This window comes from Amblyomma maculatum, chromosome 1 (assembly GCF_055883805.1).
Source record: "Amblyomma maculatum isolate TAMU_Amacu chromosome 1, ASM5588380v1, whole genome shotgun sequence".
Lineage (NCBI taxonomy): Eukaryota > Metazoa > Arthropoda > Arachnida > Ixodida > Ixodidae > Amblyomma > Amblyomma maculatum.
Window position 1 is genome coordinate 212,420,904 of NC_139344.1, and position 12,605 is coordinate 212,433,508.

Below are 12,605 nucleotides of genomic sequence, written 5' to 3' on the forward strand. Positions count from 1 at the left end.
ATGTGAAGGTGCACCACAAGACAGGACGAACTACAGCGATTGTTAACTCCGCTTGCTAAAAGCCTCCAAAGGTCGGTACTTCTGTCATAATGGTGCAGGACACAGGCTAGTGCATTTATATTTAGTTGTGGAAATTTCTTGCTTATGTTTGAGTATCAAACACTCCTTCATAATCAAACATCAGCTATCAGAATGTAATAAAAAATTTTGGCTTAATGTTTATTACTGCACAACATGCTTTGAAGCCGTTATTAACATTACACTTCTCATTTCCGCAACGTACTAAATACATTCACCCTCAGTTTTTCTTTTGTTTGCATTCTCAGTGGGGAAATCATGTTATATATACTTAAACTTCTGAAATGTATTTTTTTTATAATAGCAACGACAACTGATGTTGCAGTTTTTGTTCTGGAATCGCAATACAGGACGTTGTGGCCAAGGCTTACCGACGATGTCTATTTCGCAGTGCTCTGTGTTTGGCAAGACAAAATCAGGACGTGGCGGCCTGATGTGTAGCAGCTGCGTTCCATTTGGGCCAAATGCCTCTGAAACAGGAATAATAAGCATGACATTGAAACCATATGTAGCTATGACTCATCAGGTACGTTTTTTTTCTCTGATGTAGACTTCCGTTTGAACACGCGTATAGCATTAATGGTCGCTTAAACGAAGGCATCGCTAGAACGCGTAAAAATAGTGATTCGCCATGCGATTTGCATTTCAGGAACAGACATTTGTGGGCACAGTTTGTGGTGTTTCGGTACGATTAGCGATGCGATTAGAGACAACTCTGGATGAAATAACGGTTGTTTCTCACCTGTGTACTCCTCATGGATAAATCGCTTGTTTCGCTTTTTAGGGTTTTGAGGCTGCAAGACGACGCCAAACGATCGTTTTCTCTGAACTCCCGGGGGCTGAAAGATAAAGATGGCGAAAGGTACTGTTGTCAAGCCGCGCCTCGGGCCGTCAGCCGTAACGTATTATAAAGTAAGCAATACTATGAGTGCGTTTGGCGCTACAGGTTACCGTGAACCAGTGATGTAGAGTGGTTTCTCTTGTAGTTCTGTTGAGACTATTGCCGTTTCAGATTTCCCTACGAGCAAGCTTTAAACATAATTGACATAAATGAGTCAATTATGAGTGAAATTAGTCAATGGTTCTCTAAATTGACATAAATGAGTCAATTTACAGAACCCTGCTGATACTGTGCACACGATTGACTGCGGCTGGCTCGCGCTGACTTACCCTGACATTGAGGTTGACTTTAACTTCGTCGGCTTCGCCGCTGCTGGCGCGGGCCTTCACGTGAATCTCCTTGGTTCCGGTGGCAAGGGGCACCACTGGAAATATGGCGGTGCGGCCATGTCCCGGAGGAATCTCCAGAATCCGTGCCGCGGATGGTTTTCCAAGTTTGGCCCCAGAGCAGACGTCGTTGGTTCCAAGCAGAATCACTTTAGCCTGAAAGCAGCGTAATAGAGGCCACACTTTATCTATGGTAATTTTTCTGACACAAACTTCATGCCCTTTGCGATTTGTTTTTCTACTAAATTCGAACGCTTGACTTTTGGGAACCAATAAAGATAATTGCGAAACAAGGGGAAAATATGTAAGCTCACGCAAAGTGCTTAACTGCTTGCTGTTATAGCGTAAGTTACCTAATGCCACGAACTCATTGACGTGGGCACAGTTTCTCTGCCCTGAGACAGCCCCTAGGTAACTTCAGCCATTTCTCCAACTGACTTGGCTGCGTCTTTACCGTGAATGTTGATCGCACTTAACATGCGCGGTCGCTGAAGCAGCGGACGCCTGAAAACTCCTAGGACGCTTGTCGAAACGTAGTATATAAATACCGGCTTGTCGCTGAGGAAGCAGAGGCGTTCCTCGAACAAAACTCAGCCGAAATGGCCAGGCAGCCAGCTCTTGCCACCGAGAGACGTTTCCTGGTAGTTCACAGGGAATCTAATTCGAATCCATTTAGTCCTCGACGACGCTCAAATGTCACTAATAATTACCTTGCTCGAGGGCTTGAATGGCCTGATTGTTTATTTCTTTATTCTTAGTGCGCTATGCCCGTTAAGCGATTTCAACAATAACAGCGGTGTGGCTGGGTGCGTTATAAAGGACATACCAGGTATTTCACCTAACAGTTTAGAAATTCCCTAAGAATAAATGGTTCGCAATAAGAAAAAATATTTTTTTTCGCAAACAAACTGCCAGCCTAGACAGACAGGATTTACTGCAAAACACATATAGCTATACAACTAATTAAAATTCGCTAAACAGCTTAACTAACCTGCTCCGATAGTTAGTGCTATTTGGGAGATTGGAGTCCGGGACAAGACGACACCATATGTTTTCTTTTTTTTTTTGTTTTTCAAAGGACGAAAAGCGAATTTCCTAAAGTTCTGCAACGCGATGAATTCCGACGCTTTTTCAGCAGAAACCGAAACTGTACACATTCGATACGCAGGAAGCTTGGCGCAGGCCTGATATAATGTGATGACGTGTTTCGGTGACTCGGAGCCCAATTCAAACTTGAAGTGGCGTTGTGCCCCATCATATACAATATTTCGCTTTACAGCTTCCTGCAAAGAAAAGCACCATCGTTGTCAGCTGTGTTGTCGTTAATTACTTTAGCTGTGTTGTCTTTAGAGCGGCGAGACAATCATGAACAGTGCGTTTCAATAGGAAATCATTTATCACCTCTCAGAATAACCTCTTCCTGTGTGCCTCGAGGTAGTGTGTTGGGACCGCTTTTGTTCAGTGTGTACATTATTGACACTGTTCACCAAAACACTAACGCTTCATTCATTCTTTACGCAGACGACACTAGCCACTTTGTTTCTGGCTGTGATAAAAATGAAGTGATCGTGAAAGGGGAGAGGGCTCTGTCTGAGATTGTGGATTGGTCCCAACAAAATGAATTGAAAATTAATACCAATACATCTAAAGCAATGATGTTCACGGCCAGATGCAAGCAGGTGCGTGTACCACAACGTGTACCGTTTGGTGATACATTCATTGACATAATTGATGATCAACACGAAATTCTTGGTGTAACTTTGTGGTGATATGGTGACACATTCATTGACATAGTTGAGGAACATACAATTCTTGGCGTAACGTTTTCTTCTCATTTGAGGCGGATGCATTATATTGAATCTGTTTCCAAATCACTTTCATCAGCCACCGGAGCGCCTTCGCGATGTCTTCGCTTTCTCCTAGAAAAAGCCGAATTACAAATTTTACATGCTCTGTTTTCATCATGTATTAACTATTGTACATTGGTGTGGGACACCACAACGCAGAACAACATTAACAATTTATTGCTTTTAGAAAATAAAGCGTTGAGCTACATCGCCAGTTTGCCTTACCTATACCGGTAAAAAGAACTGTTCTCTATATACCGGATAATAAATGTTAAAACAATTTATGAGTTTATTTTTATCTACACATTTTCTGTTTGCCGACAATGTGTAAAAACCTATTTTGATTCCATATCCAGCTTAAGAGTGTACAGTGGCGACACCCCGTACCCGTAGCTGTGAGAAGTGGCTCATTCCTCACAGACGCACTGACTACATTTTGCAGTCCTAACAGGTTACCATTCTTACTCAACAAAGTTGTAGGCCAAGGTATTGACTTGAGAACTTACTCAACAAAGCTGTAGGCCAAGGTATTGACTTGAGAACTGTTACACGAACGCAAATACGCGATTTTTCTTTTTATATCCAACTGTTGACGGTATCTATTTTCTATGCTTTTTTTTTTTAATCTAGGATGTAATTTGCTTGTGGCGACTTGATTTTTTTTTCTTTTACCTTTCCGTTCCTTAATTTGTGCTACCTTTGTTTACTTTGCTGGGAACTGTGACATGCACACTGAAAAACATATTGACTTTTTTTTTTGTAATTCACAGAGAGGCTTTGAATGGTGCTGCCTTGTACGGGCCCCATGCACACTCAAGCTGTTTCTCAACAGCTTTTTCGTTTGGAGATCTCCAACGATGTGTTGGAAAATAAATGATGATGATGATGTAAATAAAGTACAGCATGCGGCCATGGTCCAGTACGCAATTCAAATCTGCCGCCGTAGTAACTGCGACACATCAGCAACGGACGTCGCACCTAGCTTCCTGCGCGTCAAATGGGCTGAATTTCGATTTATTTCGGAAAAAGCGCCAGATTTCCTCGCGCTGCGACGCTTTAGAAAATTAGTTTTCCGTCCTTCGAAAAACTCACGTAGCATCGTCTCACGGCGCCAAACTCCTCATTGGCACTAACAACCGGTTGCGTTAAATAGAAAGGGAAAGAGAGTTTCGGTTTATTAGTTGTATAATTAGAAGGGTTTGAAAGAAAACTGTGCCCGCGGAAGCTGATAGTTTCGTTTCGTTTAGGGTGTTTAACGTCCCAAATTGACTCGGGCTATGAAAGACGCCGTACTGGAGGACTCCGGAAATTTCAACCACTTGGGGTTCTTTAACGTGCACAGCCATCGTACAGCTGTACGATAGTTGTGCACGTTAAAGAACCCCAAGTGGTTGAACCCCAAGTGGTTGAAGGTAAGGTGCACGTGTCCTAGGACACGTGCACCTTACCTTTCGCTTGCATCGGAAAGCGGCCGCCGAGGCCAGGATTCGATCCCGCATCTTTGGGCACAGTAGTCGAGCGCCCTAAACACTGCACCACCACGGCAGGGTCGACAGTTAGAGTTTGTTCTTGCAAAGATACCTTTTCTATTTTTAACTCAAATTTCGGAATTTTGTCCCGTGTTCGTTGAAACACCCGGTAACAAGGTGAGAAAGGAAACCTTTACATAATACTCTGCTCTTGCCGTCAAGACAGGCACCCTATCAAACCCCAGTGAAGTACGACGTGAAGTAAAATAAAAAAAAAAGCAAACAAAAGCAAAACGCTCTGGAAGCTGGTTTAAAATCTTCCCTATGGATGCAGTTTCCATGCAGTATCACGCGTTACCTTTTGAGGAGCTTTGTATTTATGACTGCGTCTGATGCGCACTCTATGCAGGAGCCGCCTTGAGCCCGTGTGTATACGGCCAGAAGAGCCTCTGCACAATACAGCAGCGGTCAAGAGCCGCTGATTGCTAAAATTTCTGCGTTGTTGTCGCGTGAGCGTCGGCTGGATCAAAAGACTGTTAAATTACACGAAGCCGAGCAAAGCTCTGGTTTCTTTCATTTGCCGATCTAGGCTAATCGTGACCTCTCATGCGCTGCCGGCGCCGGCTGCTGCGCAGGAAAACGCCCCGTGACAGCGGCCAGAAGCGGTGCTAACAGGCGCGCCTTGTTCCAATCAGCGGCCTGCGAAAAGGCTCCCGTTTTTTTATTAACACAGAATGCGTTATATGCGCGTTTTTTTTTTTTGCGTTCGTCGCGCAAATACTGGCCACGTGCAACGTGATGCCGACGCAAAAGAGGAAAGTCGCGTAATCTGTAGCAGGAATCGAATTCCAGCTTCATTAATGTTCTTTGGCGCACGATGTGGACAGGCTACCGATCATACTCGCCACCCGGGATGATGACAAATAATGCTATTCACTGCAGCTGGCGAAAAAAAAAAAAAAGGATGCAACTGTCCTGATTCATATTTCAGGCACTGATGATACTCGCTGATAAAACTTTCGCTTTTATTGAGAAAATGGAAAAGTTTCGATTTTCTTCTTCCGATGAATCTTGTGCTATGCTCTCGCGTTTCTCAGCCCCCATTTTATCTCACGATCAGGGAAACCTCTGAGAAAGTCGCACCTGTTGCACTACGTTGTCGGAAGCTGAATGTTTTGTCGAATTAAGCCAGTCACAGGGGCGAAGGTACCTTCGGTAAGGGAAGCAGTCTATTGGCGTGCGTGAGGTTTTTCTCTAAATAACTGAAGCCGCTTAAGAGCTGAGAAGGATAGCGAATGCATAATTGTGTGCTGGTTACTGCCTTCGAAAAACAAGGGACGGCGCACGCACGTACTCACATATGCAATGACAGAAGTCACCACTGTCCGGGACCATACGCTTGCCGATTTGCTTCAAAGAGGGTTTGCAGGAATTCTTCAAAGCATTAGGAGCGAGCTCCATGTGATCGAAAAAGAGAGCGACGCGACGAGGTGCCGCAGCGAAGGCGACCATCTTTCGTTCCGTAGCTTAGTGCGCAACCCCCATAATAGCGGCGGTGACATCGACGTTCATAGCGGTTTGATGTCTGTCCACGGATTCGTAAACACTCCCATAACGTTTCCTCTTTTAAATATTAACTGGCCTGCGTGTTAGCCTTTACAAAACAGACATAGAGAGAGAGAGAGAGAGAGAGAGAGAGAGAGAGAGAGAGAGAGAGAGAGAGAGAGAGAGAGAGAGAGAGAGAGAGAGAGAGAGAGAGAGAGAGAGAGAGAGAGAGAGAGAGAGAGAGAGAGATTTCCTCTACGGCAGCGGTGTCGCGGCGATTACCCAGCCGGTGCGCTAGTGAAGGCAAAAGCAGACCATGGTTTCACTGAGGAAGTGCATTATTGTGCGATGTCAGCGCGATTTAGTTAACACGCTCGTAAAACTTTACTTGATCTGGCGGAGAGAGAGCAAATTGTGCAAGTGAGCATATGCGTCTCGAGTGATATCGCACCTACAGCTGGATTGCAGCGACACTGACAGCAGAGCACTCGTACCATCGGTACCACTTGGTACTATCGTGGTGCCCTCGTTGGCATCCCGCTCCAAGTGTTGATCCCTCCGTTGCCGCCAGGCAGACTGTTCCCTTTATGTCAGTTTTGTAGCTACCTCAAAGCTAATGTCAGACCCCTACGACAGTGGAGCACTGCAGCAGCACCGATGATCAAGGGACGCGCTTTTTGAGGCGAGCGAAATTACCTATTTCAGCAGATCCGAGCGCCGAGGCAAGCGACACGACAAAAAGCCGCAAAACTTTTAGTCGCTTGTCGCCGTCACGTTCGCGTGAGTTTACGCGTACATGGAGTTTAGCCTTGAATCAGCTGACACGATGAAGTACTGCAGAGCAGAGGAGAGTCGAAACAAGCTACAATGACAGTATGACTACTCACACAATTATATGGGTTGTCTCAACTAAAATGGACGGAGGTTTTTTAAAAAACCTTAGCGTTCTTCAGAATTGAAACAAATAAATGTTATATAATTTCCTTCCGCCCACTTGAATAATTAGTCGGCACTAGCTAATGAACTTTAAAAAATCGCTCTAAAAGCTTAGATGTGGATAAGAATGTTACTGAAGGCAATGAAGATGGTCCGATTCAAGTGCTTCCGAAAAGACAGCCTTAGCGTAGCACTTTATAAAGGGAAAAATGAAAGCCAGCGCAGTTTAAAAATACCACGTGAAAGCGGGCTCCGTGCGCCCGAAGCGTGGAGCCTTAGCACTACGGAAACAAGGGGGAAAATGAGCCCATTTCGCAGTGTACAAGCATTTTGGTGATGGGCAGCATGCACGTTTGAGCTTAGCCGGACACTCGATTCGACGAGTGCAGCGAGGAATGGAATATAATGACTGCTGCAGCGTCACGTTCCCTTTTCACGTTTTTTCGAAAGAAACTCATGCTGATGCAAGGCTTCAGCAGACTCGCCGGAGCACAGGACAATAAAGAATATAAACCTTCATGGCGTGGTCGCGTGAATAGGTGGGCCGGAGTCAAGCGAATGTCCCCTGTTACTCCGCACTTAGAACTGACGGTGAAGGACGAGGATATGGAGATTATGAAGTGAAATTATGACCCCGACATAACACAATAAGCTGCTCACGCCCAAGGACATGTACGCAACACAACACGTACTCGGACCTTCGTTAAGCGGACATTGCTTTAGTGGAAACCGTGTTGGCAGAGCACAGGGGGTGACGATACGAAAGTGCGCACCTGCACGGGTCTTGTGCCGTAATTGTAGACGGTGGCCGGGATCTCGATTTGCTCGTTCTTGACGACCGAGTAAGGGACGTTGACCTCGATGAAGAACTTTTTCGTCGCCACAATTTCGAGAGGCGCCACAGCGCAGACTCCACCTCTGGGAGACACGCTCACAGCGCTCACCTCCCACGTAGTGATCGACGCCGGCAAGCTGGCCCGGAATTCGGCGGTGCCCTCTTGCCTGCATGAGGTACCAGTCAAAGCAGTGGTGTACGATTCACAGAAAATATGCGTCATCGCGAAATGTAAGCGCTGGTGCGGCCATTGAAATTCATTCTGCTGAAAGCGGGCACAGGGTAGTGCCGCGTACCTACGGTCTGTAATTCCGTTTTTTTTTTTTTAATGTCCTTTTATTTGTTTAGAATTCGCGCCACTGCTGAACTAGTCCTGTTCTGGCTGCTCGGCTACTGTTGATACCTATGATGACTGTAAGCTTGTCCAAACGGCTGCTCTGTTACCCTGTCCAAAACATGGAAGCGCGCAAAGCCCAGCATGAAACTGAGCTGAGATCCTTAGTTACAAGACGCAAATTATCACTTAAAGAACTCGATGTTTCTGCGCAGTGTGTCAGGTCTATATTCGTGGAATAGTGGCCCTCTGAAAGAATTCGGCCTCCACTCGTTATAACAAAAACAACTGCTCCCCCCCCCCCCCCCCCCCGAACCTCCTTCGAATTCTTTTTGCCCACCTCAAAAGGAAGTTTAGTTTCGTTTCCTTATGCTAGATAAAAAAAAAAAAAAGTAAAAATGGCTCAAAGATTTGGGAATTCAACGTCAGGTTATATGCATACGTGCATCTTTTCAGAAAAAGGCCATGGTGGGGTCGATGACCATTTTCCCGATCATTCCACCCCAGTTCAGCCGAGCAATAGTAAAGGAGAAACCTCGCACCCATTGATCCATTGATAAACAGGTGGGTACATAACGGCACCAGGGATCGAACCTAATAACTCCCGAGTGTAAGGCGTAGTGCTCTACCACAAGGCTTTTGATATTTCTTTATTGAGCTCTATCGCAAGGCTACACCGCTTTTTTTTTTCTTCCTTGTCTTCTCAGACAACAATTTAAATAATACAGACACTGCTAAAATACGCCAGTACAGACAAGCCTGGCGCGGTTAAAATTGTTTTCAATATGAGCAAATCTTCCAGACCAGCCATTCATTGCCGCTGCTCCGTTTGCGCGCGATACACATCTCCGTTCGTGCGCGAACGAACAACGATGTCGGCATGTCTCACTGCCATCTTTGTCTCCCACAAACTGTGGAGGCCCAGGAGCGTGAACACCGCTGCTTATTTTTATTTATGGACTGCTTAATCATGAATGCAATGCAGCCAGCAAAAAATACAAGGAGGTGCCAAACATCCGTTTATACACGACTCCAAAACCTCTTCAATGCAGCCAATTTGTCAAACAGGCTCCACCATTGGGGCGGATGGGGCTGAGCTCTGAGAACGCCCCGCGCACAATGCACACTGTCGATGAAACTTTCACGCATAGAGCGAACGTTTTCATTGGCGTGATTGACCTCCATTTTTGTCCTTCATAGGCTGTGGAGCCTGAGAACGATTATTATGCTGAACATCGCTTTCAATTGTACGACCTGGTAGCGTTAATGTCTGCCGGCTCCAAATGCGTATATTCGTTCACGTACGTGCAGTTAACTACCCTCTTAATCCCCTATCCCGCAATTTGTGCATCAATTATGCCGCAGCTCTTTGGACCAAGTTTCCGGATTGGGTTTCGCAGACTTCGTCGTCGTCGGCTTTGCCACAGGTATAGTAGCAAGTCGAAACAACGCTTGCCACGTCCAAGTGGGAGAGTGCTAAGACGAAACTGAGGTTTGAGCTGTTGGTTGGGGCTAAAGCCGTCTGAACGTGCCTGTATGGCTAATAAATAGCGTGCCTCACGAGGGTCCCGATGGCTTCGATTCCCATCTCACTCTCCCATGTCGGCAGAGCCTGCCGGCTCTGTAATATCACGTGGTCTCGTGACGTCACACAATCTGATGACCAATCAGTGCCTGGCCTTGTCACCTGCCAACCAGCACCTGCCAGAGGCATGCTCGTGATTTTTCGCTCACAACGCCGACGCCCAGTTGCCTGGAGAATGGTACCTTTAACGCTATCCCGGTGATAGATAAACCGAGCAAAATATTTCTGGTTTTATTTTTATCCTCCCGGTAAACTGGCACAGTGATCAAGTTCAGTTTTTCTGAGCAGATAACTGCCTGCGTTGTCCAGGCGCACTTACCAGAGCTCTTAAGAGTGAAAACATTCTTTGCCGTTGCTAACTTTTCTGAAGTATAGTTCTGTACTGCCCATATCATTTGTGCTCGTCGATGCTTTGCAACTCACAGTTATAGAACAAAAATATCCGTAGCAATAAAAAATTGCCAGTATCGTTCGCCACGCTTTCGTGAATCTTCAGTCTCTTGGGGTTCGGCAGCATTTAACAAACTGCAGAAATTACGAGCGTAGTTCACGCTGAATGTCAGTCATTTTGCTAGAAAAGCTCGCGGACGGCCAAAAGCGCGTTATTATCCTGGTAATTTTCGGACTGGAATTAGCAAAATGTACGTCTTCTGAGCATAATTGATCCCAATTGAAGTGTTACCGCGTCTTTGCATGTGCTACCCACACGACACATGGACCGTAAGTAAAAAAAAAAAAGAAAAATCGCGTCACGAGGAGAACTGACTATATTTAAACCGAAAACATGCAAAAATAACCATCTCAGGTAAAATGTTTGATCCTATAGGGCGTTATATCTTACCCAATTAATACGCTCTGAAACAGCCACGTGTCTCGAAAGTCCTCGCGAATTTCAACGCGTTCTTCGTGTAGTGCGAGCTCGTCTGTGAGCTCTTGAGCTGGAGCGAATGGGGATCTTTCAGCGGCAACCTCTGCAAGAAAAGATGGGTGCATGCTGCTGGTAAAAATCCAAGATAAATGTTCTCTGATGTACTAAGTAAAGAAGCGAAATATACGATTGTACGTAGCATTTCTCTGAAGAACTGTCCTTAATGCCATGTGTTCTCTTGGTTATGCGAACTTGTCGCCTCTTCCTCATCGGAAGGGGTGTGGTTAGCCAGAATACCCCCCCCCCCCCCTCCCCTCCCCACTCGTTATAATGCGGCGCACGCGCTGCAGATATCCTGTTAATAACGAACGTGAACATATGTATAACAAAAATTACCAGATTATTGCCACAACAGAAGCGACTTAACGGCTGTATATTTCTGCGCGCTTACCTTCGGCAGCCATACAGCATTGCTCAAAGGCATCCACGCACTCTTGCGTGATATGGGCGTTCCCCTGCTCCATATACTTCCTCAGAATCTCCACCCTTGTCGAGCAGGAACGAAGGAACTTGTCTGGCCGCTGGCCGCGCGAGCAGCACTTGCGCACCGTCTCGTCTTCGTACCCCTCCACTGCGAAGAAATATTTCGCTGGTCAGTGCAATGCGGTTGGCTTAACAATGAAATGGTACACACTTGTACTGGGGGATGGCCAAGACGAAAAAAAAAAGACAGATGACAACGCGTGCAGCCGAGCAACGCGGTGGGGACCTAATTCAAGCAAGGAACGGACTGAAAAAAAGAAAAAAAAAAAAAAAGAAAAGAAGAACAAGAAAGGAAAATTGAGAAAAAAAAAAACCAAGGCAGTCGACTTCATTTCAGTGCTAGATTTTGAACGGCGGAATAAACAGGCCTGTAGCTGCACCTAAGTACGGTGACGCCAAAGGGTCATTCTCATAGGGAGACAGAGACAATTTATTCATCGGAGTCCTAGTTTAATACCCCTTCAGGCGACATTTGCCATTTATATTGAAACCAATGTTTTTTTTTAGCCTACGTAGTACATTCGGCCTGAAGAAAGCCAATTCATTAGTTTTCAGAGGAAGACACTAGGGAATAATTTTTTCACCCAAGGAAAAAATTCTATTGAAAATGTAAAATAGAAACTGTAATATTAATATGTAAACCTAACAGCTTAGACAGCAACGGATTGTTTTCTTTTTTTTTTGAGGAGGTGCAAGACTCTAGAAATTCAGAAAATACATTGGCAGGTCGGCAAAATATGTCTACACAAAAACAGCGGAGAATGCTGGACCACACCGTCTTCTTTGAGAAATATCTACCACGTTCGCTAAATGGTGTGAAGAGCCCTGTATGATTGGAATACTAAGGGCACTATATTCCCCAGAAGCAGGGACATCAGTACTAGGTAGCGCACAATCTGAGAAGCTGCGAAATCGCAATATACGCAACTGTTTACAAAGCGTATTGTCGTTAAATTAAGGCGAACACTGTAACCCGTAGCCAAACCTAATCAAGAACTTGACGCCTAACGTGAGGGCGAACTTTTTAGAAACATTCGAAAGCTTTTCAAGCAAATGGTGAACCGCAGCAAAACAGCTTGAGCCGTGCGCGAGGTGTGAAACGATGGTTGGACAAACTGTCCGACGTCGCCCACCGCAGCATCAGACCACACGACGATCGCCGCAGTCTTTTGCGCCTCTTGCATGGATAATAGCATCTCGTGTTTTAACCAAGAAAAAATTGGTTTTGAGAAAAGAAAAGTGGCGAAAGTAGCCGTGGCTGATGGCGAAGGCTGCAAGGCGCAAGCGCTGCTACTGTCATCTATGAGACGCCGTCGAATGCGCGGCGCCTCTTCTACA

General features: G+C 45.6%; 1 protein-coding gene across 1 annotated transcript in view; it reads right to left on the minus strand.

Moving 5' to 3' along the window:
- Positions 1-12,605, minus strand: part of LOC146205541 (complement C3-like) — a 130,135-nt gene that overhangs the window by 57,980 nt on the left and 59,550 nt on the right. Inside the window, exons 17-22 of the mRNA XM_084590252.1 lie at positions 11,176-11,355; positions 10,698-10,827; positions 7,876-8,104; positions 1,249-1,461; positions 821-917; positions 450-548 (exon numbers count right to left, since the gene is read on the minus strand). Coding sequence (XP_084446378.1) covers positions 450-548; positions 821-917; positions 1,249-1,461; positions 7,876-8,104; positions 10,698-10,827; positions 11,176-11,355 — 948 coding nt within the window. The remainder of the gene's footprint in view (positions 1-449; positions 549-820; positions 918-1,248; positions 1,462-7,875; positions 8,105-10,697; positions 10,828-11,175; positions 11,356-12,605) is intronic.